This window comes from Colius striatus, chromosome 17 (assembly GCF_028858725.1).
Source record: "Colius striatus isolate bColStr4 chromosome 17, bColStr4.1.hap1, whole genome shotgun sequence".
Classification (NCBI taxonomy): Eukaryota; Metazoa; Chordata; class Aves; order Coliiformes; family Coliidae; genus Colius; species Colius striatus.
In genome coordinates this window covers 5,936,149-5,961,203 of record NC_084775.1, presented here as the reverse complement: position 1 = coordinate 5,961,203, position 25,055 = coordinate 5,936,149, and the positions used below count along the sequence as shown (strand labels likewise).

Here is a 25,055-nt window from a genome sequence, read left to right as displayed (position 1 = left end):
TCCAGTTGTCAATATCTGAATGGAAGCTCACCTCCCAACACTTGGGATGTCTCTTGGGACACTATTAGACTGAACAAATTTCCTGTTCTTGACTATAAAAAAGTAACAAAGAAATGTAAATTTACTATTTTGATCTTGAGTAGTGTCAGATCATACTGTAAGCTACTGAAAGAGGCAGAAACAACATTTGCTTCAAACACATGGTTTTGCAAGACAAATATTCCACATGGCAGGATGACAGCAAAGATGAGGGCAGAGCTGCAGGCAGCATGTGTGGCAGCTTTGGCAGACAGACCAGCAGTCTCTGGCCTGTGACAGCCTAGGCACCCAGAAAGCTTATAATTAGTGATTACATGTTAAGGTGGTAAAAAATGATAGATTTGATTCCTACATGTATTGATTTGAGGGATCCTGAGCTCAAAAGGTGAGAATAGAGAGACATGGAAAATGGAGGAGTAAAAAGGAAGGGATCAAAGGGAGAAGGAGAACATCCCAAATGTTACATGAAAGCATCTACATGAAAGGCTCCAGGCCAACATGCTCAGAGAATGTACTCTTCTGTCTCAGTGACCTTGTGAAGATAAACAAAAAACTGAACAAAAAGCTTCAGGCAACATCAGACAGGATTTAAGAAGCAGTTTTAATTTTAGCCAGATTGTTTTGTATTTTCGACTGTGGGGTTATCTAGGGATGCAATGTGCATAGAGTGGAACTAAATGTAGTTGTCACCCCTAACTCTGATACTGCACCTGATGGCAAATTCAGTTCTGTGCTTCCAGGGAAATGCAAAAATCATGGCTTTGGCTACACAGGAAAGATGAAATTGTGGTATCACAAGGATGGGGCACCAGCACATCCAACTTGGGTTACCTTATGCATGAACAGCATACAAGACCTTTATCCCAACACAATATGCACTAATATGCTAGTTCCCCTTGCTTATACTATGTCCTTGCTTCTTGTCTCTGGGCTGACTGATAGTTTTTATGAACAAAATGTTTCATCCCCCTGCATGTCAATTGCCTCATCTATAAAATGGAAACATCCTACGTGAAAAGTGTGAAAGGATTCATTAACTGATACAATTTTTTCAGTATACACATTTGCTGATAATTTTAATTATAGTGAACACATACAAACCTAAGAGTTGGCTGCAAACAATAAAACATATGCATTAATCACAATGTCTTTTGCAGCTTATTAGCACAATGAATTTATACAAGTGGGATATAACCTGCAATTTGGACATTACAAATGCCATATAAACCAAAATGAGGGTCTAGACCTTCAAGCCTGTACTAAAATGTCAAATCATGAACTAAAATGATAATACAACCAACCTAGGCTGATTGGGAATAGCGCTTCCTCACACACATTACCTCACATAACATGCAGGAGCTGAGAAAATGAGACTTCAGTATTTTTCTTTCACCTCCCTAGCATCACTGCTTTATTGGACAATCATTGATGAATTATGCTGATGAAGGCTCTTCTATCCAAAGTTCTTAAGCTGCATCACAAATTGTCTCTCGTGTATAGACAGTATATGTTATTTCCCCCCATCCTCATATACTCTGTCCTCTGTAATTTCTACTTAATAACCTACCCTGAAGGGCACATTGCCTCTCCAAGTCTGCAGGAGAGACATCCATCCTTTCTCTTGGCAGGTCTCTTAACCCACTCTTCAGTTTAACTAGCATTTTCTGATTTTTTCTCTCTCAGACCTTCTCTTAGGAGACAGTTCTTTCCCACTCTGACTGTGTAATTCACCATCACTCACGACAGTTTCTTGAACCACTGATGCTGGAATCAATAGAGCAAAGCTGGCAGAGGATGGAAGTAAGGAGGTGGGAAAACAAATGTGATGATGTTGTAACCTTTTAGTCCTGTGCTGTCAGCTCAGCGCACCATGACGCCTGACTGGACTCACACGGCTTCTACTAGCACAGGCAGTGACTGTATGAGGAGCTGTGGTGGCTCAGGTCTGCTCTGCACATCTTGCAAACCAACAACAGGGAACTAAAGGCAATGTCCTACATGAAATGAAGCAGGACACGACTCTCACAACACATCTCTCTGCACTGTGTCTTTCCTAATCAGCCTTCTAGACTGAAAACAGAGGCCCTTGCTATCCATAGGGCCTGGCCTGTAGCATGCACAGTGCACATGTCCTATTGGATTACAGACCAGAGTGCACTCACATGGTCTATATGTCAGAGACCCAGCCATGCCTCTGCAAAAAGAGGGAAATGAGGAAAGGCAAATGAAAGCAACCGGAGCAGCACAGGACAACCTGAGCCCAGTCAGAAGGGAGGATATGGGATACCACCAGAAAGACAGGGGCAATAGGCAAATACATCTTGGCAGGCATGTTAGAAGGCTAAGCTGGGACCTCACTCCATAACTAAAATACATAGGAATCTTCATGGACTTTGATATGACTCAAAAAATGTGAGAACAGCTTATCACCTAAGAGCTCATTGTATTGACAAGTGGAACAGATGACAGCTAGATCCGAGTTTGGATACTAAAACACAAAGCAATATGGCAAAGATCAATGCAACGCAGTCTCTCTCACGGAGAAAATGCTTCTGTCTATATCAGCTTCAGAAACAAACAACTTCCCCCTAGTCCCTTTGATCACGAAGCAAAAGAAAAGGTCACTTGGCAAGTCCATACTGGACTTGGTGCTTTTTTTTGCCCCAGGTATATTTTGCAGTTCTCAGAAAAACATGACTCAAAAATGGGATCTCAAGGAGAGAGCAGTAAATAGGGAAAGGGAGAGAACAGCAGTACAGGCATCTATTTCAGAGGGCAGAAGTTTATCACCCATGACAGGATTTCCACTGGGTTTATCATTGTTTTCTTTGTCTAGAATTAAGGTCATTAAAGAAGATGTTTCCACTCTGAATTAGCAATGAGTTCCCACTTAATTTATAGTGCCTCAGCGATCCCATGTGAATTGGCTCCGGGGTCCTCAGTAGAAGCGTTTTTCCTGTGAATTACATACCACAACTGGTTCTTTCTCCCACCTCACATTCAGGTGCCCACCTCTTTTCCCTCTCCCCAGTTTCTTCTTGTACCTGATCTTTTCAGAAAGCACTACGTGCTTCTTCACATAATGTTAGAGATCGCAGGGTTGGAAAATACTACAGAACTAATGATAATGTGTTCCACGATTCCCTCAGCTGTTTTTGTTTGTTAGACAGTATATGTTCCAAACAACCAATACTCGGAGCCTGAGGAGCTATAAATGATGGGACACAGTTTTGAGAGGTAGTGAGGGCAGAGAGCCTTTGCAGGAGCATAGGGGTGGCACTGGGTGCTTCCAGAGGGTGCCCGCAGCACCGGGCCTGTCCCTACCTGTCCCTCCAAGGACCTTCCCGCGGCTCCGGTCAGGCGAAGCAGGGGTGCGAGCGCGGGACGCTCCGTCTCCATCATTTAGACTTTTTGGCACTAGGCAATGCAGGCTGAGCCAAGGTGGGCTGGAGCAAAAGGGTCAAAAGGGCTACAGCCGAAGGAATTAACCTTCAGCAAGCAAAGGGGGGCCGAGGCGTGGACCGCCCCCTGCCGCCCCCTCAGGAGCGAGCCGCCCCCTCAGGCGCGAGCCGCCCCCTGCCGCCCCCTCAGGCGCGAGCCGCCCCCTCAGGCGCGAGCCCTGCCGCCCCCTCAGGCGCGAGCCGCCCCCTGCCGCCCCCTCAGGCGCGAGCCGCCCCCTGCCGCCCCCTCAGGCGCGAGCCGCCCCGAGCCGCCCCCTCAGGCGCGAGCCCTGCCGCCCCCTCAGGCGCGAGCCGCCCCCTCAGGCGCGAGCCGCCCCCTGCCGCCCCCTCAGGCGCGAGCCGCCCCCTCAGGCGCGAGCCGCCCCGAGCCGCCCCCTCAGGCGCGAGCCGCCCCCTGCCGCCCCCTCAGGCGCGAGCCGCCCCCTCAGGCGCGAGCCGCCCCGAGCCGCCCCCTCAGGCGCGAGCCGCCCCCTCAGGCGCGAGCCGCCCCCTGCCGCCCCCTCAGGCGCGAGCGGCGCGCGCCCTCATGCGGGCAGGCGGCGGGGTCTCCGCGCGCGCTGCCCCGTCAGAGCGGCCGGCGGCTCGCGGAGGCGGCGGCTCGCGGAGGCGGCGGCGCGCGCGCGCACCCTGCGGGGACCACGCCGGCGGCCGGGGCCGGGAAGTCCTTCCCCTGACCCCGCCTCTGCGCGACGGCGATTGGCCGCAGAGCGCGGAGGCGCGTCCCCCTTTTGCTAGGAGCAGTCCCGCCGCCGCCATGGTTCGCTTCAAGAACAGGTGAGGCCGGCGGCGGCGCCGGCGGGCCCGGGCCCGCTCCGTCCCGGGGCGCTGACGCTGCGCGCGCTCTTCCGCAGGTACGTGCTGTGCGAGGTCGTCTCGGAGGACCCGCGGTGCCGGCAGTGCATCGAGGACCGCGCGCTGGGCCTCGCCGTCAGGGACGCCATCGCGCGCGTGCACGGAGACTACGGCCTGGCCTGCTGCTCCATCTCCTTCACAGGTGCCGGCGGGACGCTCGGCGCCTCGGGCCCCCGCGGGGTGGGGGGGCGGTGAGAGGACTCCGCCGGGCAGGGCCGGGGTGCGGAGCTCCCGGCTCACGGTGCGTGTGTATCCCCGCAGTGAAGTACCTGAACGCCTACACCGGGACTGTGCTGCTGCGGTGCCGCAAGGACTCCTACAGACTGCTCTGCTCCGCGCTTCCTTTCGTCCGGCAGCTGGAGAGCCGGAACCAGCGCTACCCCTGCGCCCTCAACACTCTGCACGTCGGAGGTCAGCTGTCGCCTCAGCCTCCCCGGGCCCGGGGTCTCCGGGGCCCAGGGAGAGGCCTCGGAGCCTAATCGTAGGTTCCAGGCCCACTAAAACAGAAGGGGGCCGTGGGTGCAGTAGTCATTAAGCTAGCTGTTTCTAGCAGCTTCACGTATGAAATGGGCACCAGCAAGTGTAGAGACAGACCCTCATTAATTCTCCCTGCATCTTCCAGACATTTAACACAAAACCAGAGCAGCAAGTACTGTATTACATTGTCTTCTTTTAAAAATATTTTTTGGAAGTATAGTATCAGCTATGCCCTGAAGATTAAGCACTTGAGGCAAATAATGGGCACGAGCTGTTAGAAATTATTATTCCAGCACTTAACCTCACCAGTGCAGAAGGGAAGTCTAGAGCCACTTCCTAGCACTTGCATTAATGAAGTTGTTGCCCAGGGCACTTGGCACTTGATAGAATTGTCTTCAGAAAATGCACTAGCAGCTCTGAAACACTTTGTGTTGTAGACTGTTACATGTTACTCTTGTGACTCCTACAGGTACCATAAGAACATGTCAGAAATTTCTAATTCAGTACAACAGAAGACAGCTGCTGCTGCTGTTGCAGAAGTGTACAAATGAAGGTGAGTTCTTCCAGCTGTGATCCTAAAATGTGCCCTCAGTTCCTGGGGGTTCTGTAGGAGATGCTGGGCTACTTCTGAATTCTTGAACTGAGAAGTGTCCTTTCTTTAGTAGGTGAGGATATTCCAGCATGTGCAGAGATTAAATGATGACCATCTCTTGCTCTCTCTGTTGCAGGGGAAAGACAGTGCATACAGAAGTCATTGTTGAGCTGTTCTCTTACAGAAGAGCAGTCTCAAAGTGGAGATGAGGAAGATGATGATGGCACAGAGACAGACTGAACATTACTGTTCATCTCCCCTTTTGTAACGAAGTTACCAGTTACCTTCAGTGTTACACAAACCACGGAACAGAAAAAGTGTATGTTGATATTTAGACTTCATTCCCCCATTCCAAGTGTTCTTAAATGAATAAATATTTTTTAAAACTGGAGAAAAGTTTTTACTTAAGTAGGTTACTTGCCCATTTCACTCCAGGACTCAAAAATCTGCACTCCTAAGGGGTGTCACAGCTCTGTATGATCTGCATGCTGAGGTAGAAGTGAGCTCTGGGCAGTTGGTGTGCCCAAGGAATGTAGTTATTCTCCTTTAGTACTGAGAAATCATTTAAGATCTTACTGTTTTTTACCTTATCTTCAAGTGCACCTGTTATCCCCAGGGCTGTCCATCATTTTGAGTCACAAAAGCACCAGTTGTGTACCCAGGAGCACTGATAACAGGGAACGCAAGGTAGAGCTGTAAGGCTCAACTCCAACCCATTATCAAAGTCATACAATCACTGCTTAGATATTTATTAAGTTTACACCAATCAGTTACAGGAAAGTAGCACTGCTGGTATCAGCTCTTGAATCCATAGGAAAACAAGATACAAGATATCCTGTGGAGACTGCCCTGCAGAAGGAACAGTGTTCCTTGCCTGAACCACTGCCCTTGTTCTAGCGCCCGTGAGATGGAGGCAAGTTAACACCAGCTCCAGCTATTCTCTCTTCCCAATGGCAAAGAAAATTTGATTATAAATGTGTAGAGATAATAGAACACAACAGACATTGGTTAGATACCAAGTAGTTACTCCTGTTCCATGGCTTAAAATTACTATTACAAATAGGAAACAATAGTACTGTGAATGCAGTTAACTGCATACTCCAATCTTATTTGCTTTCTCTGCCCTTATCAATAATTTTCCAGTGTGTATGTAAAGCACTAACAGCAATATGTGTCATCACCTTCAGGCACCTTGTCTTAGTTTCTTTCCACTCTCTTGACAAGCTGCACTCTTTCCATCAAGTGTGGTTAGTTGTGACCAAGCGTGAAGTCAAGCTGTTTTCAGTGTTTTGCAAGTGTTTCCTCCTCCTGTAGCACTTGAAGTGTTCTTTGCCTCCCCTCCTTTCTGGTTTACAGCCACATGTATCCTCTTTGCTACTGCCTTCCTTGCACACATGTTTAAGTGGCTCAAGGAAGCACATGTATAATACAGAGCCTGTTGCTTTGAAATCAAGCATCAACATATTAAGATAAATAGTTTCACAACCAGCATCTTTACCAGTGGTGTTAAAATACCTGACTCTAGGAGCCTCAAAGACACAGCTTCCTTGCTCAGACCTGTTCTGTGTCAAAGGCAGAGGGCACATCAGCTTTTTAAAGCCTGTGCAAGTGGAACTAAAGGCAGCAGAAGACATGTCGGTCTTGCACTGTGAGTGAGGTGGTACTTTACAGCAGGTCCCTGCCCCAATCTTGTCAGCAGGAAGGCAAGATCTGAATTTATGCAACTATGTGTTCTTGTGCTCCACCATGATATGACAGTTCAGGAAGTGTGCAGTACTGTGTGTATGCATATGATTTATTGCAACTGTTGGCCTTGACTGGTATGTTACACCTACAGTTCATTTTATTCAACAAAATCCACACCACTTAACTCATGAGCTCAAATCACAAGTGCACAATGTGACCACCCAAGGAAATAGCAGGGAGGGTTCCAGAAGAGGCATGTTCATAGCCTGAGGTGCTTAGTGCAGATTAACTTACATCCCAGAACCAAATGAATACAGGCCCTCACCCCAGTAAAAGAGACCCCAGATTCTTGCTGGGGGATAAAAGTTATCTCCAGACTCCAGCTATCAGTTGTTCTTCTAATTCAAGAGCAGCCAGTGTCAAAACACCATTCAGATAGTTCCCAAGAGCCCTAGGGTGGAGTGTTTACTCTAGATGATCAGGTTACATAGAATGTGTAGACCATAGTTGGCAATGAGAGAAAAAAAGTAGCAGCCTCACTCACCCACATTAAAACAGAGTTGAACAACTGAGAGAAGCCAGGAGGTTCCTTCTACCACTAGTGCCAGCACGCATTTTGAAATACACAAATTCATCTACAGTCACTTCAAAACCAAGCAGCCAAGTTCTGCTTTACACTCACCTCAGCTTTAAATCTTTCCAAGCCAGGAGAACAGGAGGAATTCTTGCTCTTTAGAAAAACAAGAGGTATAGTGGCTAACACTAAAGCCAGGAAGTTCTTTTGCCCATTTCCAGCGCAGCAGAAGCCAGTTTCTTAAGAGCATTTTGACAGTTTTACCGAAACAGCACTACTGATACAGTCAGATGGACTTCTGCCCAGGAATACTTCGAGGGAAATAAAGGCTCTCTGCCTCTTCACTTACGTAACGCTGCAGTGTCTTGGCAGTGCTACACAGCTGTAAAGACTTTCATACGGCTTATTAGGCCAAAAGAACTGACCTGGCACAGACCAGAAATCTTGTCTTATTTATCTCTAGCTTGCTTCTTTCAAAACATTGTTTCAGTATAAACTGATTAAGCGGTTGGAATCACCTTACTTCAACATACACTGTCATGATTTCCTCCTGAACCCTCTAGAAGCCCAGGAAACATAAGTTTAGTCTCCTCAAATTTAAATACTTAAACTATAGCAGCAAAACAAAGCAAAACGAAAAGAAAACCAGGAGAGGAAACTTCTCTTGAATAGCAGAATCACTTTGTGTGAACAACAGAGGTGCTGAATAATAGCTTCTGCTTCTGTTTCTTTTTTTTCTTGCCTCCCTTTTCCTCTGTGAAAAATTAAAATGATACTGTCATTCTTCTCATAGAACAGTAACATCACACAGACAAGATACATGTTCTTCCCTAGCCTAAAGGACTTCTAGAGATCTATGACACTTCCTATCAACTCACTGAGCATCACGTAGTTTAACCAAAAGATGACTGCAGACAAACTAAGGGAGGACTCCACACTACCTAAAACAAACCTATTCACCCACCTAGCTGATTCTAACATTGCTATTGCAACAGCAGATCCCAGGACCGCACACGTGCAGCAATCTGCCTTTCAGACTACTATCTATTTCATCCATGGCCAAAAAGCACAGCTGGAGCTGATACTCAATGTCACTGAAACTCTCAGGCCCTCCCATCTGACTCTCTCCATCACACAGTGCAGTCTCCAAACACAAGTTGAAGCTAAATGTCAGATCTGAGCATTATAACTGAGTTTTATCAGCCAGCACCAGGCCTAAGGATTCTTTGCTACTTGGAGACCTTCTCAGCCCCTACTAAGATCGCTGCTTTAAGTCAAGAGCAGCCCTAGTCAAGCTGTTCAGAAACCACAACCTGACAAATATTCAGAACTCATCTCTGGTCAAGTTATGGTCCCCAAAATTACTGCTCTCACTTCTTCCAGAAGACGAAGGGGAAATATTCCATTTTTTCACTTCAGAAATTTTTCACACCTTTCCTCCCACCTTTTACCTGATAAATGATCAGCTGAGGATGGTTTGTCCAGTTTCAGGAGGGCTGCCTCAATAGCTTGGCTGAAGGAATTCTGGAAGCTGGGCACAGGTATGCGGTCAGAGCTGTCACTTTCTCCATCACTATCTGCTGGCACAGGGAGTGCCAAAGTATTCTCATCTGGAAGAAGGAAAGGGCCTTGAGAGGCAGAAGGCTGTAGAAAAGTTTTGCAGTGCAAAAGTCCCTCCACACTCCAAATGCTTATTGTGAAGTTACCACACTTCTTAGATTCAGATGCATGTTAAAGAACCTGACGTAGTAATAGCAAATTTTCTTACCTCTTGTCTTTGGAGCAGGTTTGGGCCATGTTTCTGGTTTTGCCTTTCCAACTCTCAACATCTATCAGAAAAGTTGTAAGATATGATTAAATCCCAGGGGATGAGCAGCACTCTTCTAAAGTGGTAAGAAAATCTAGGAACCGCTTTGAGCACTCAAATCCTACGCTGTCTCCATATGATTTGTCCCACCTTGGTTTTGTGGAGGAAGCAGTTTTGTTCTCAGACTAAATCTCAATCAAGCACAAGTAATTCTGACAAGATTTACTCTGCTGTTTACATGGCTTACCTGGGCAAAGGAAGGGAAGGGAGACTCTTCTTCTAAACTCCCACAGAGCAATGGGCTGACCTGGCTAGCAGCAGGTGACAGTGGAGTTGGAATAGACTCTACAGAGAAAGCAGCAAATGATTAAAGCCAGTTTCATTTGTCAAAGGCACTCATTATGCTGCTTATCAACATAATGAGTGCCAAAATAAAGTTTCATTATCTTATGTAATTAACCATCTTTATCTCATCAGTTCCATCCATCAGTCACATAGTGGAACCTTTCAGATTTCTTCAGTCTTTTTACATAAGGGAGATTTAAACCTGGGGGTTTGTTTTGGGAGTTTTGGGGCTTTTTGAGAAAAAAACATTAAGGAAGAGTTTCTATGTAATATTTTCTATGAACTGCAAGATAAAACATTTGGTAAAGCATCAATGGACTAAAAGAATGCTCATCAAAAACAATGCTTTACTTCAGTATGGAATAGTAGAGAAGATGGGAGAGGACAGAAAGAAAAAGTGAGAGTAGTGTTTTTCTGGCATACACAGCTTTCTTTCCTTTTTAGGGTTTTTTTTTTTCCCTTTCTTTCCTTCTACCTCAGCAAAGATTTAAAAGATGGTTTAACTACAGTGCAGTTCTCATACTGACATTGAAGTTGAGGTAGTCAAAAGCAGACAAAGGATCAGAATGTTTCTTATGGGTGTCAGCCTTTTGTGCATGACCTCATAGGTAATCCAGGAAAGACGCAGTCTTTGTTCAGTATTAAGAAATTTTAGTGTGATGAACTGAGCAGTAGATCCCAAAAAGAATGATCAAGATCTAGATATGCCTTCCCACGTGCTCACCTGTCTGACACACGGGGCTTCTGCCAAGAGGAGACAGACAGAAGCTCTGATGATCAATGTTGGTAGTTTCTCTGGAGCAAGAGGTAAAAGCAGGGAACTGCTGCAGATTCTCTAAAGCAATATGGACCTCTGGATCTAGAAAGAGGTTTTAAATTAAAGCACTACACAATGTGGGGGAGGACTGTCAATATGCAAGTTGTTTCAGGAGTCTAGGAGGTGCCAACTCAATTTTCTTTCCATGCTCTATTTTAGAGACCAGTACAAGCCCTGCGGATGGATGGAAGCAGTTCCTAGGCTTCTCTTCCCCCTCCACCCCACTTTTCACTCTATCTCGTGATTACTATAAAAACAGAAACTAAGAATCCTGAGAGCTACATGTACCATGAAAATAGCTGCGCCCTCGAGTGCCCTCTGTCTCTCCCATCATGTACAAGTACGCAGCAATTGCATAACATCACTTGACATCCTGACTCAAACAGCTTATATTTTTTACTCTAGAAACATTGTTTCTAATACCTCATAATCTTGTTCTAAGTACACACTCCAAACTAAAGACCTTAGAGTTCACCCTATAGCTCAAGAAATCAACTCAGCATCTAAAGATGATTGGAAATCACCAGTTACGCTCAATCCCAACTTACATTTGCCCTGCTTCTTGTTTTCTTCCATCTCAATTCTGCGTTCACGTCGTCGTTCATCACGAGCTTTTTTCTGCCGGAGACGTTTCCTCTTTTCAAGGTCATCTAGGAACAATGCACAGTGTTGGATATCAAGAAAACCCACACCAATACTTTACCAATGTTTTCTCCAGCTCCAAGAACAACGTGTTCAGTTATAATACACTGGTAACAAAATATGCTTACAAATGACATATGCTCTTCCAAGCAGCCAGGCTTTTTTATTCATTGTGTAATTGTTTATAAAACAGTGAATTGGAGTTTTTCTATCTACTAGTCATCAGACAGTTGGTGAAAGGGGAGTGAAGCTGTTATGTATGTTCTTTTTCCTGCCATTAATATTCCTTCCCATCATCATCACACTCACAAATACAAGACAGAGCCCACTAGAAAGATAGTACCAACCTGAAAACAACTCTAAAGTCTCCTTAGAGATTACAGGTGGCTTCAGAGCCAGTTCACAGATGCTGAACTCACAGGTGAGAGGCAAGTGACAGAGGTAACGATGACGTTGTCTTATATCCTGTTAAAACAAGAGCAGATGTATTACCACAACAAGGTCTAGAGGCTGCCACATTGCTGACTAGTGTATGGAGATAGAACGTCCACCACTTGTCAAATCAAAAGGAAAACAATATTCACAGTGACACAATAATCCCTTTATAAACTACAAACATGTGAAGAATGCCCTGGGCCACAACCAAATGCTCCAAGATCTCCACCAACTACATCACAATTAGATTTGGATGAAGCTACTCTAGCTTGATTATTGATTTTCTTCTTGTTCCTCCCTTCTCACTGATACCACTGGAATAAAATTTTACAGTGCCAGTCTTCCCATGCATTTATGTTTGCACTGGACCCAAATTACCTTTTACACTTAAATTATTTGGACCAACAACTCCGCTGGACTGAAACAGCAAAGGTTTATCTGTTTCCTTGCAGAGGCGGAAAACTTGAAGACAGATCCTTACTGCCTCTGAATCCTTTCTTACTTGAGCATATCCTTTCTTGAAGATTAAGAATTATGTATAGTTGATACTGCAATTTTTCAAGTTATCTTTACCTGAGGTAACAGAATTCAAGATCCATCCCCTTTTCCAGAACTTCAGTGCCTTAAGCACTTTCACTCCCATTATCTCAAGCACTGAATTTTCCTTCTGTCCTCTTTGGTTTTTCAACAACCCACCATGCACAGAAACAATTGTTTGTTCAAGACAGTGGCTGAACACTTCTTCAGGTTGAGAAAGATGATAACCTGACAAGTTCAAGCTACTGTCTTAGAAAATAATTTAAGACAGCTTTAACAAACCAATTTTAAGCTCGAAATCCTGACTCCTAGTTTCCTACCTTCTAAGAAAAAAAAAAAGCTAGACTGCAGCTTACTTATCAAAAGCAACTACAGGTGCTGCACCTTACATAGATTAGCATGTCTACTCATTCAGAGTTCTTGTTTCTTATTACTGAAGAGAAATGTCAGCCACAACAGCCAATCTCCTAGAACAGGGACCCTTACTTAATAATAAGATAAAATAACTACCTCTGTCATTGAGTAGCCAGTTATCTCCACTACAGCTGCAGTTATCTTCTCTGGACTCTTCTCCAAGCTGCCATATTCGCGGACCAGACATCGAACATTCACAGGATGAAGGTACATACACTGTCCATCCTCCGCTACAAGATAAGATGAGATCACTTGTTCTTTGCCTGTTAATTTTCAGTACTCTTCCCCCTACCTCAGTATATTCTCCAGTAATAAAATTAAAGCTCCTTTCTGAGTTTCTGTGGGTAGTTTTACTTCACGTGGGTTAGCAGCATCTAATGAAATTACAAACATCTTTTTCAAGAAGGATCCCGACTGTCCCCATGACTGCAAGACTTCATTGCACTGACCTTGATAGAAATAGTAAAAAGGAGAGGTGTTAAGATGTCCACTGCTAACTGTATCTTTAGATTCTTGGTAACTTGTTTCAGCTGGATTTGGCTCTTCTGTAGTGTTCATATCAGGTTCCCCTATGGTGTCCACCTCCGGTACTTCCTCTGCATCCAGAACTGCCTCCTCTTCTTCCACAGGAGGCGAAAAGGAACTTGGTAGATCAGAGCAAGGTTCCACAAGCTCCTCATCAAATGCAGAGAGATACTCCACACCACACTATCACAGCAGAGAGCGTACAGTTAGTTCCACATCACCTCCTTCAGAAGATTACCATCTCTGTAAAAAATCTTTGGCACCAGTTCACCATACACTGCAATGTAAAGTGGCAGAATGAAGCACTAACAAGACCTGTCAGAACAGGGTTGTCACTCACCTTTTTCTCTTGGGAAACTGCAGGCTCCACAGCCTTGGAGCTTTCTAGGACCAATTCTTCCACAGCTGCACGGATTCCAGCAATGCCACTGTTTTTATCCTGGTCAGCAGAGAGTGCTGTTTCTCGCTCCTGCGTGTCATCCAAAGAGAACAAGTTTCAATGTCCTATTTAAGCCTGCAGACTATCACCATAGTCATTTTTAGCCTTGTCCTATACTTCAGGTTTTCGTAGATCTATAATTAATCTGTGACAAAGAGTGATTGTAGAAGAGAGGTTCTCTCCCTCTAGTTACTGGAAAGAATCCCCATTGTAGGATGCCTAAAGGCTTAGAAAAGGAATATTCTACAGGTTTGTTCCTGTCTGCCCGACAGAACTTATGCAGAAACTGCTGAACCTGACAGTGAAACACATCTTCCTTTGAAAGCAGAACTACTTCACATTTATGGAAGGAATATCATTGAGTAAAAAGCATTCCATTCTGCTGTCTTGAATATTGTGCCAGACACCTGGGATCCAAAGGCTATAATCTCCTCTAAGATCTTTAATGCTATTCTAGTAGCAAACATCACCACCTTGATAGTATGTATATCAAGGAAACCAGGATAATCACACACAACCACTTATGCAGTAGAACATAGATGCTCAGCACTCAACACGCTCTTAAAAATAAAGTTACTAAAAGCCTCCAAAAAGGTTCTCACCTTCAGTTCCTGGATAGCTGCCTCAATAAAGCAAGCCTCTGGGGTGTGTTTCTCTTCCTCATACTGTTTCAGTAATGCCGCTTTCTCCTCCAGAATCACCAGCTGCAAGACCTGCTCCCTGGATGCCAGAAGCAGCTTTGAATACTGACTGTGCTGGTCATCTGAACACAAGGAGCACCAAATCATTAATATCCACACATAGAGGCAACAATTTGGACTAGCGTTTCTTCTGAAGTTTTGTTAATGCTCAGCTTTGTGAATCAATGCACACCAAGGCAGAAAATACTTAGCAAGAGCTTGATACAGACTCTGCATATTACCCTTGTATCACTGGGAACATAAGCTGATGCCACCCACCTGCTCTGCTACACACATCTCCCAGACACAGCAGTTTACCTGCCACTTCACCACTCAGTTGCTACACATAAAAGAAAAAAAACTAGTCTGAACTCTATACTGTGGAAGCAGCACCTTTGAGAAGCCTTGGGTGGTCAAAACTCCCTGGAACAACGCAAGTCTGCAGCTTCTTCCTCTCATCTATAGAGTCAAAAATACTGCAACTGGAAAGTTCTGCAAAAGTTACCTGTTTTGGCTCAAACTAGTTCATAAGCCCATATGTACTACCAATCCATACAAAACATTACTATGAGGTTTTTACAAGAAGTACAGCAGAAACGGTAAGCTAAAGAATTGCAAGTTTAGCAAAAGGCTATCTCTGTTACTAGAGAGCTTTTCTCAACTACAAGCTTTACAGCAACCATAGTGTCACATACTAGTACAGTCCCTGAATCCACTGCTCCTCAAAGCTCCAACTTTATCTCACAAAACACTAAGATAATGCTGAATTTCCTGGGATTAGAACAATCTCAAAACTCATATTTAATTCATTTCATACATTAAAAAAAGTCCTTTACTTTCAAATACTGGGAAATATGTAAGCACACACCCTGTCTGATGGATATCCATCCTGCATTAGGAGACTTGACTTTGTACAGAGAGCTTAAATGCATGCAGTCTTTTATAAATGTGGCTGCAAACTGAAGTGAGCCAAGACAGCCCACAAAACTGCAATGTGAAATAAAATCATTTCTTTAGTCACACCAACAGATCAGATAATGATACGTTAGTCACATCACTTGACTGAAGAAATCTTCAGAAGTTGGGTAACAGATGTTTGGAATAGGTTTGCAATAATTTTGGTTATTTCCCTGTATTGCTCAGGGGTTTTGGGTCGTAAGTAAGTGATGCTGATGAAAAACCTTGTTAAATACTGCACCCTTGAAATAGCTTAGACACAGGGACATGTTTTTTGCTAAGCTGTATAACAAGGAGCCAGAAGGAAAAAGGTTAAGGACATTGACAAGCCAACAAAAGCAGCAAGAGTCATATCAATGACTGTAAAATATAAATCATACATCAAACTAACACCAATGACTGAGAAGGTAGGAGTCTGCAGTGCAGAAGCTTGGAGGGAAACAGCACACAAGTTAAAGCCTTAAAAAAAACAAAGTGTGGGTAGAAAGTTTAATATTAATATGTGGTTAATAAGGTTTTCAGCTGCTAAACCTCATGCTTTGTAGCCTGGTTTATTTCAAGATGACAGCATAGCATTGCCATGTTAAATCCTCTCTATACAAGTCCCACTTCCAGTTCAGAGCAGGATGCCAACCACCAGTTACACTTACCTCTGATGTGAACAGGCTGCACCACATTCATCCACTGAGATTTGGGCAATGCTACCAGAACACCTTTCTCTCTTCTCATAAGTTGCATTGTAATGGTATCACCAATTGCATATTGACGTGTTTCCATAGCAACAACACTGCAATGTAAGGAGGGGGTTAGTAGGGTGAAAAATAACATCAAAACCATACATCATTTAATAAACATTGAGTCTCACCTCTTGAGATCCTTCTTGTGAACAGAGCCATAACAAATAGGACATTTACTCCAGGTCTTTTCGCTCAAGGACAGATAGTGAAGGATACAAGCCCAACAAAAGATATGCCCACAGCGGGTGATCTTTGCTGCGGTTGGTGGGTACAGACAGATTGGGCAAGAGGGCACTTCATGGCTACAAATTCGCTGAAATAGCACACGAGAAGAACAGGACAAGTTTTAGACTTGGAAATCAGTTTCTATGCTAGCTACAGAGTAGATCTTACAAGTTTTTTATTCTAACATACTAATCTTCCAGGTCTTTAGGCTCTGCTTATTTACCAAGAAACTAAGTACACTGTGACCGAAGTAACACCTTCAGACCGAACGTGGAACAACCTTCAAAGCCACCCGTCTGGTATTTCTACCATATTGACATTAAAAAAGTGACTCTTCTCATATTTCCCTTATGTATTCATCATCTCTACAAGTTAGCAGCATCTTCATCATACAAATTCAGAGACTGAGAAGACTGCAAAGGAGCTCTGTCACCTCACACAAACAGATTTGTGCAGCCCCATGAGACCGAATTCATCTATCTCCACGAACATGCTAGTTTAGTCAGACACTGTTAGCATCTGTATGTTGCAGAGACATAACTGCCAAGCTAGCACCTAGAACTTTGGGCTCTGTCATAGCATCAGATGACAGTAAGCCTACCTCCTCTACAGCTACACCATACACCACACTGGCAAATAAGTTTGTACTTGAGGCAACCCAAAGTTCTGACCACAGTTCTCAAGAGATTTTTCATTTCGTTGCTAGGCAAGATGGGCCATCTATGCACAGTATAATTCTTCAAAATTCTACACTCTAGTCCTCTTCCATGGACTCATGCCCAAGTTTTCTGTTAATATCTTGATCACAAGGACTCTGTCTACAGAATGTCAGATACTATTTTTGATGAGCTCCCATCTGCGAAAGCAAGATGAAGCTGCTAATTTTCCTAATAGATTTTAGCACTTCTCTTTTCCTGTCATGAAAGTATTTCATAATATATTCCATGACAGATCTTTCCCAGTATTGTGGGAGTGACAGAAGAGGACTCAACTCAAAAACAGCTGAGTTTTACGTAACAGAGAAATAAAGAGGCAGTTAAATACAGGTTGAACTTCTTAAGAAGAAAAAAAAACCATCTAGCCCATCACAACTGACCACTTGCTCCACAAAGTCCCAGTTGACCAAGGTATCTGGATCAGCAAAGTGGACTGTGTAGTCCTGTTCTTCAGTGACAACAAACTGGCAGCTGGGGAAAGGCAAACAGACAGATGATCCACTCAGTTGTTTCTAAAAATTCTTTCAAGAACTATCCTATAGGATTCTCTGAGCTTCTTCTTGGTCCAGCAGAAAACTGCTGGATGCATTCAGTAACTTGTACCAAGAAAACTCAAAAGAGTTTAATTCACAACCTGATTTCCAGAGTACAAGCGTGTCTAAACTGAGTTAGACACTAACTACAACAACATCACACACACTAACTGCAGAATGAGCCAGGCAGAGTGGTCTTTCAGGATCATCTCAGAAACAGCCAGCTCCACCGGGGATCTATTAAGAAAACAGGGAATCCACAAGCAGAAAAATATGGTCCCAAACACTAAAAAGAACTACTGGGGTTCCTGCAAACAGACTTTGCTACAATAAGCCACAAAACAAAGGCAAAAAAATCCAAGGCATCAAAGCTGAAAATAGTTTTCATTATCTTTGATCAGATACATGAAGTCTTGAACACACTGCAAATTCCAGTGAAAGGGACCACTATTTCTGGTGAAAAGCAATTCTGCTGCTGGATTATTACACTGATCATCATTTGAGTTATACTATATGAGGTCTGTGCAATAGTCAGCTATTTAACAACTAAAGCCCTCATTAATAATTGCTTCTGCAACTTATGAATTCAGATTAGCTTTCATCCAGCAGCTGCTACCCCTACCACCTCAACATACTATTTTTTGGAAAAAGCTATCACCTTCCATAACAGAACCACACAGGTCTGCCCAAACGGAATGACACATTCCACAGGGGATACTGGAGGATTAGAGCAGAGAACTAAGCTGTTTGTATCTGAAGGACTCACTCCATCAGACACCTTGTAAACAGATAAAGTTGACAACTTGATCTAATTTTATCTGTTTCAAGTGTAGTCATTAGCACTAAAAATGCTACAGAGAGGTAACTTCACTCTAGAAAACTCCATACAAGGAGTCAAGGTCAAACAATTTCTTGGCTGATCATCTCTCACAGCTCAGTGTTTCTGTAGAAGTCTAGAGAACCCTGCTGGTCTTCCACTCACTTGGCCTGTAGGAAGAGCTCCTTGTTGAAAGGCTTATGTCCCCACTTGTTCCTTTTTCCCCAGTGGCTATGTCCATTCCCATCAAAATGGCCAGCTTGGCCACGGGGTTCAAAAGTGAAATTCAGTAAGTGGTTCAGATTAATCTTCTTGGGACCAGAGAATTGGGCAGGGCTGAACTCTGCCCGCTGAGCCTCTGCTACCTAAGAGACAACAGAATTGTTAAAACCTGATGGAATATACTGCAAAAGTATCAGTACAAGTTGATACCCTGGCTCCATCAGTAATTACATACGAAATATATGTAGCATCCACTCACTCACCTGCTCCCATTCCCGTTCTGCAAATCAAGCAGTGCAGCATTAGAAGTGCATTAGAACCTGAAAGTTAGGACTGAGTGGTCTTACCCCACACTGATCAAAAGGAAAAGAGCATAAGAACAACCCATGTAAAGACAAGTAAAAGTTAGCAAAATGTAGCAATCAAAGTTAAAAACAGAAGAAAGTTGTTATAGTCCTGACAACATTCTTTCAGGCAGATAGCAATACAAACCTGGTTACTATTTGCACAGGCTCTACTTGTTTTGTTTAGTTTTTATATAACAAAGCAAAGAATGAGAATTAAACAGAAACAGCAGGTGAGTTTTGACAGAGTCAGCAATTTAGGTGAACAGTGTTGTCCATTCACTAAAACTGAAAAAGCAGAGTATAAATGAAAACCCACAATAGTCTGAGGTATGTACACCCACATCGGCATAAAAGCCTCAGGCTGATTTGACTCCATCTTGATGTCACCAAGGCCATTACTTTCCCAATACCACTAACACATGCAGATTTGTACACTGAAGCAGTTAGACACAATCACCTCAGACTTCAAAGACAGAAATTGTACCACTAGGTGTTTTCACAAAGGACCTCTGTTTCACAAGGTATGTACATGACCTGTCTAGGTACCCATTCCTCAGACGGTATTTTTTATTGCAAGTCTCCCAGAGCAGAGAGCACTCCTCTTCTGTTGTCGCCAAGTTGCTGTGCTCACACTCACTCTGGCCATCTCAGTGATGTTAGCACCTCTTATTGCTCTTTCCCTTCCCAGCCCAGGAGCTGAACACAGAAGACCTATCTAGGCAGGTCAGAGTGATCCTCTTGTCCCAAGAAAGAAGGCCTTGAAGGCATGGCATTGCAATTCTCACCTCATCTCGTCTTCCACCATTACAAGAGCTAAAAAGTCTCCCACTTCCACCACTACCTCCCCTTTGAGGGGGCATCTTGTTAAAAGCTTTGCTTTTCTGTGAATTGGAGCGACGGGATTGACTGGAAAAGTTCTCATTTTTGGAATATGAAGTTTCTCTTTTACGATTATAACGCTGTTTGGATCCACTCGCATTCTTTCCATCTGAAAGAAAAAAACAACACCAAGAGTCAGATCAGCAGCCTCAGCATTGTCCACACCAATAACTGCACCTCCAGTAACTCCAGGGCAGAGACCTGTTTACCTCAGCCACTGCTTTAGGCCTTGGTTAAAAGGCGGGTGTTTATCAGGACATCAAATTGTCCCACCAACTCAAACCATTTCATTACTATCACTGCCTGAAGAACTGGTCAAAGAAGGATGTACTTGCTAGGCTTTATCTTTTATTAGAATGGCTGCATCTTCTTTATCCAGATTTGGAACTGCCCTCACTAGATGTTAGCACATTACCTGGTACATTAAGTGATAAACAATACCACATCCCCATGCCTCATTACAAAAAAATGACAACTAGTGCATTTTTTTCATTCCACTTACTGAAAACACACAACTAATCATATACTGCTCCCTATATAATATGCTGCTGCCTGCATTTGCCTCAAGGTTTCCTGCTTTGCAAGATGCACACCGTTGCCTGCTTCGCTCAGTTCTGCCCCTATGCTTAAAAGACCCAAACAGATCTAATCCTGTTCTGAAATACCCTTGTATTTCATGTGGACAACAAATGCTTATTGATCTCCAAGTACAAACACAATGTTTTGGCCTCGCAGGGCACATACCTACGTACCAAGTCCACCAATCCATGCACCAAGAAATGTTTATCCAAAAGCACACAGAGCACACTGCTGACCCCAACACAGGACAAGGCAGTGAAAGCACAAGGCAAAATACTGCAGAAACAAAGCTCATGAGAGCAGAAAAATCAACCAGGCTCTTGAAACCAGTTTACTGTGTCTAAACAGCTGCTTCATTAGACTGGTAAACCAGAAAATTAATATCATAAAGGTATGTCTAAGAGTCTTAACATAAAGATCAAATCTGCCCCAAGGACACAACAGACGCTTACCAGTCACTTAATCTAGCATTTCCACTGAGGGCCCTACGTTTTATTTGCAGCAGAGTTATGTTGATAAGTGCCAAAGCAAAATTCCACAGTCCCAGCAAGACATCTATCCACACCAGTCAGCCTCAAAATCACTCTGGATACTCAGCAAGTGTTACACAAACAGTAACACCTTATACAGTATTAAAATCCATTTTATACAAGCCTACCAGCTTCCCTTTTTCCACTTCATAGCCCTCCCCACCCCTTAGTGTAAATCTTACATGGTAGGCAAACATGGCTGTGATTCAGGATCGCATTGCTTGTATGGGTAGTTTTCATCACTAGTGCCTCCAATTTTCCCCTTCCCCGGGACCATCTACCTGAGCATGTAAAGTAGCTGCAATGGGATCATTCACACAATATCTCACACTTTTTGTTTATTTTTTCTCTCACTTACACCCCCATAAAGAAGGAGGCAGTGGACTGAATGGTCTGTGTGGTGTTTTATGTCACTGAGGATCCAACTACTTCAGAACAAGTTAAGCAATACGAGTGGCTTGAGTGTAGCTTGGGGCAGTGTGCTGTTTCTTGCGTGCTACTACAGCTACGGAAGGACACTACTTTCTCATGATGTGACACTGCTATTTTGCAGACAAACTTCATCACCAGAACTGGTCATTTATTCTTCTATTCAAAAGGCTGATCCTTAAATTAAGAATGAAACCAACTCCATCAGAACCACAGATGTGTAACTCTAGCACGTGCTTCCATAGCTTGCAGTGCTCTAATGCACGTCAGGCTCAAGAGACAGGGTTGAGAGTTATCAGGGGAAAAAACCCAACCAGAAGCTGCCAGGCGCTGAGGGCGTGACCAGGTCTGGCTGAACGATTACTTAGATAGACCTTTTTTGAGAATGTTTGTAGGGAACAAGCTATAATCAACACCTCTGAGGCTGTTCAAAAATTAAGTTGTTATGAAGAGTTTTGGACTACTGCTTCAGATAGTCAGGAGCAGAGCTGGTCAGCTTAGAGCTCAATGACCCTCACATCTGCAACTTCAGTGAATGTACTAGAAGAGCACTCGTCTAATATCTATAACAACTTTGCAGATTCTCTGCAATCATCAGCTGGGGAAAAGAAACAACAGTTAAGTGTGAAGTGAATCTTTAGGAGGCCCAGGAACAAGGAAGAGCTTGCACCTGCAGCTGACAGAAGCATTTCCTACCACTTATAGTTTTAATCAAGTTAGTCACCATCACAATGGTCAAACAGCTGGTTTATACATGTTCCCATCATATTACGGGTCCTTTCAGAACAACTCATAGAGCCTTTAGGAGTCAATACAATGACTCTCACATTTTATAGAAAAGTGCCTTTTTCAGAAAGGACATTACATGATAGTCTAACAATACACTGACATGCCACAGCTGCCAAACCTTGGTCACGATTTACCACAGCTCCATCCTGGATCTTCGCATTTTACTTTTCAGTTACCTCTGGTTAAGATAATCCCAAATATACAACTAGTCCTAGTAAAAGAGAACAGAGTTTTGCTCTTTGATGTACCATAAAGGAAGCAGCTCATTCCATGTCCCTTTGCCCTCTGTGGCTGTAACAAAACAAGCATCTCAGAGGTGGAATTATGTCAAGCCAAAGTTTTCCTTCTGTTTTATTAGAGAAAATAGTCCTTAAAAAAAGTTGGGCTTTTAAAATGAAAAGTTAGTGTGTTGTATTGGAACATCAGGATTTCTCTCCTCACTGCTCCTCTGCTACTAGTGACATTGTTTCAAGCCTGTAAAAGGTGACATTCCACAGAAACCACTTAAGACTTATTTTGGGCTGGAATGACAGGTCTTTTATTTCCTGCCTCACTACAGACACTGTTTCTTCTGTGTGAAGGCAAACCAACCACAGGACAGGCCATCTTAACTCTCTACTGAAAGGTGTTTATATCCTGTGAACAACCCTCCATATGGGATCACACACCCCTAGAAATGAAGCTGGAGTGATAAAGTATCTCTTGGTGAGAGACAGGGACAGAAACTAGTTCCCCACAACAGGAAAATGTCATGTCAGCTAGCCTTTCACAATGCCTCTAACGATACACACAGAGCAGTTTACATACTTTGTTATGGCCTCAGAAGCCAAAGATTTGGTTCTAAAACTCTTGTTGTGTACCTAGCACGTGATATTCCCTGCTGCCACTGGTCCCATTCACTAGAGGGGGAAAAAATTAAAAGAGACCGAAGAATCCTGTTACTGATAAAAAAAGACAACTTTGCAAATCAGTTAGGAATTTTCCCAGAGAGGGCTACCTAAAAAGTTTTTCCTAAAAAGACTTTCACGTGTTTGAATTTGAAATTAAAATTGAACTATAACCACACAGCTGCACCACAAGCTGGGGGGCTGTGGGTGAGGCACCTTCCACGTCATTCACTCCAGTCTGTCCTGCAAGAGTTTATACAAGTGAAGACCAGGTAATACTTGATTAACAGGGATCTGAAGGTCCAAAAAGGAGTCAATACCTTCAAGATACTCATTTTGGTAACCATCTGGAACACATGCTGCTTTCTCAGAGATCTGAATTAATATAGTTGAAACAAACCACTGAAGAGGAAGGAAATTAGCACAGTGATTATGATGATGTAGCAACCTGTTGACACTCCCACAAGTACTTCCAGGACTAAACCCACTAATTTTAGTCACCACTGTCCCATTTCTACCTTTTTAGGGGAAAAAAATAGAAAGTCAAGTTTGTCTGGAAATACTCCACTCACAAACAGGTTTAGATAAGTGGTCTTACCTCAAAAAGGACAGATGACAGGACCCATAATGGCTCCTCATGAATAGTTGTGTCAGCAAAACTAGCTGTTTGCACTGACAGATGTAACACTTTGATTTAAACACCAAGTGAGTAAACAATACGTAACTAATTGTGATCTCCTCCAAAGCAGGTTAGTGAAATACAGCTAGTACAAGGAATGCTGTGTAATGACCTCCTTAAGCAAGGTGTAAAAGCATACTCAACTAGAGTATGGATAAAGTTAAAGTTTCTCTTATTGGGTACTAGCAACTGTATGTTCTTACTATAAAACCAGCTTTGACTCTGAAGCCGATTAATCCAACACTAATAGAGATAAAGCATTAATCCTTCAAGCAAGAACAGAGTAGGAACCACAGCTCAGCAGATAACGAACAAAGCCGGAAGAGGAAGGAAAAAGAAAGCAAAAACAAGCAGTGACCTGAAACGAAGCCTATTAAAACCCAGCCGAGACGCAAACAACCCAAGAAGTTCGATTTCAACATAGACCCAGGCCCCGTAAAGGGCCATCAGCACCCATGGCCTCACGCTGCTCACTCACCTAGGGTTACCCCTTTCTCCGGAGCTACTCTTGCTGTGGGCCCACCAGCGAGACCCAAAGCCCGGCAAGGGGCCACGGCCAACGGCCCGAAAAGCCCGGGACTCCCAGTGCGCCGCCAGACCACAACCCCTGCCCCGCTCCTGCCCCACCGCCGCGACTCTTACCGCCTTTGGGCTTAGACTCCCCCGCGGCGGGCCCGGCCGAAGCGGATCGCGGCTGCTGCCCTTTGCTGCCGGCCGAGGAGCCGGGCGTACCGGAGCCGCAGGGGCTGCTCTTGTCCATGGCGGAGGCTGAGGCGGGGGTCGCGCCGGGCGGGCTCTGCAGCATCAACGGGCACCCCGGCGGGCGAGCGGCGGCCCTGAGCAGGGGGGCACGACGGGCACTGGCGGGGCCGGCGGGGGCCCAGGCTCATGGCCCGCGGGGGCGACCGGGGGCGGCGGCGCAGCGCGGACTCGGCCTCCTTCATGGCGACATCTTCTCGCTGCTCCGCTCGAACCGGGGAGGGCCGCGGAAGGCCGGGCCGGGCCTGCGGGGGCTCCGGGAGTAGGGGAAGGAAAGGAGCTGCTCACGGAGCCCCGCGGGGCCCGGCGCTGCCTGCCGCCCGAGTGGTCGGCACCACCCAGGCACCCACCGGCTGCTCGGCGCCGCCCCGGCCCCGGCTCGGCCGCCGCTGCCCCGTAATGGCGGCGAGTCGCCCACAGGAGTGGCGGGGACCCGGATGGAGCCGGTCCCGAGCGGAGCCGCGGAGCACGCCGGGAGCTGTAGTCCCCGCCCGCCGCCGAGCACGCAGGGAACTGTAGTCCCCGCCCGCCGCTGAGCACGCCGGGAGCTGTAGTCCCCGCCCGCCGCCGAGCACGCCGGGAGCTGTAGTCCCTGCCGGCCGCGCCTCTCCTCCCACTCCACCCTCGCTCCTCCCCGGGAGGCCCGGA

At 44.9% G+C, this 25,055-nt stretch overlaps 2 protein-coding genes across 3 annotated transcripts; one reads left to right on the top strand and one right to left on the bottom strand.

Annotated features, from left to right (window-relative positions):
- Window positions 1-4,238: 4,238 nt before the first annotated feature.
- On the top strand, window positions 4,239-5,806 carry POP5 (POP5 homolog, ribonuclease P/MRP subunit). The gene is made up of 5 exons (XM_062009602.1): window positions 4,239-4,274; window positions 4,352-4,494; window positions 4,614-4,763; window positions 5,299-5,382; window positions 5,558-5,806. The coding sequence occupies exons 1-5, from the start codon at window positions 4,255-4,257 to the stop codon at window positions 5,659-5,661; spliced, it is 501 nt and encodes a 166-aa protein (XP_061865586.1). The 5' UTR covers window positions 4,239-4,254; the 3' UTR covers window positions 5,662-5,806.
- RNF10 (ring finger protein 10) lies at window positions 5,081-24,855 on the bottom strand. Of its 2 annotated transcripts, none has more exons than XM_062009600.1 (17): window positions 24,291-24,855; window positions 19,662-19,864; window positions 18,473-18,672; window positions 17,338-17,428; window positions 16,145-16,329; window positions 15,930-16,066; window positions 14,245-14,405; window positions 13,544-13,672; window positions 13,128-13,386; window positions 12,775-12,908; window positions 11,640-11,757; window positions 11,199-11,300; window positions 10,558-10,692; window positions 9,736-9,833; window positions 9,450-9,510; window positions 9,133-9,291; window positions 5,081-5,548 (listed from the first exon to the last, which is right to left on the bottom strand). In XM_062009600.1, exons 1-17 carry the CDS (start codon window positions 24,451-24,453, stop codon window positions 5,451-5,453), a joined length of 2,433 nt encoding a protein of 810 aa, XP_061865584.1. In that variant the 5' UTR covers window positions 24,454-24,855; the 3' UTR covers window positions 5,081-5,450. The 2 variants fall into 2 exon arrangements, with proteins under 2 accessions (XP_061865584.1, XP_061865585.1); XM_062009601.1 differs by lacking the exon at window positions 5,081-5,548 and adding an exon at window positions 6,155-8,435.
- Between the last annotated feature and the right edge of the window lie 200 nt (window positions 24,856-25,055).

Bases quoted from the DNA above. Each gene is read 5' to 3' on its own strand.
- POP5 (XM_062009602.1), top strand. From the start codon at position 4,255: ATGGTTCGCTTCAAGAACAG. The intron at 4,275-4,351 runs GTGAGGCCGGCG...GCTCTTCCGCAG, and splicing joins ATGGTTCGCTTCAAGAACAG to GTACGTGCTGTGCGAGGTCG. The intron at 5,383-5,557 runs GTGAGTTCTTCC...TCTCTGTTGCAG, and splicing joins GCAGAAGTGTACAAATGAAG to GGGAAAGACAGTGCATACAG.
- RNF10 (XM_062009600.1), bottom strand. From the start codon at position 24,453: ATGCTGCAGAGCCCGCCCGGCGCGACCCCCGCCTCAGCCTCCGCCATG. The intron at 11,301-11,639 runs GTTGGTACTATC...CATTGTTCCTAG, and splicing joins GACTTTAGAGTTGTTTTCAG to ATGACCTTGAAAAGAGGAAA. The intron at 5,549-9,132 runs GTAAAAGGTGGG...CCCCTGCAACAG, and splicing joins CTCAGCTGATCATTTATCAG to AGAGAGCAAGAGATGGTCAT.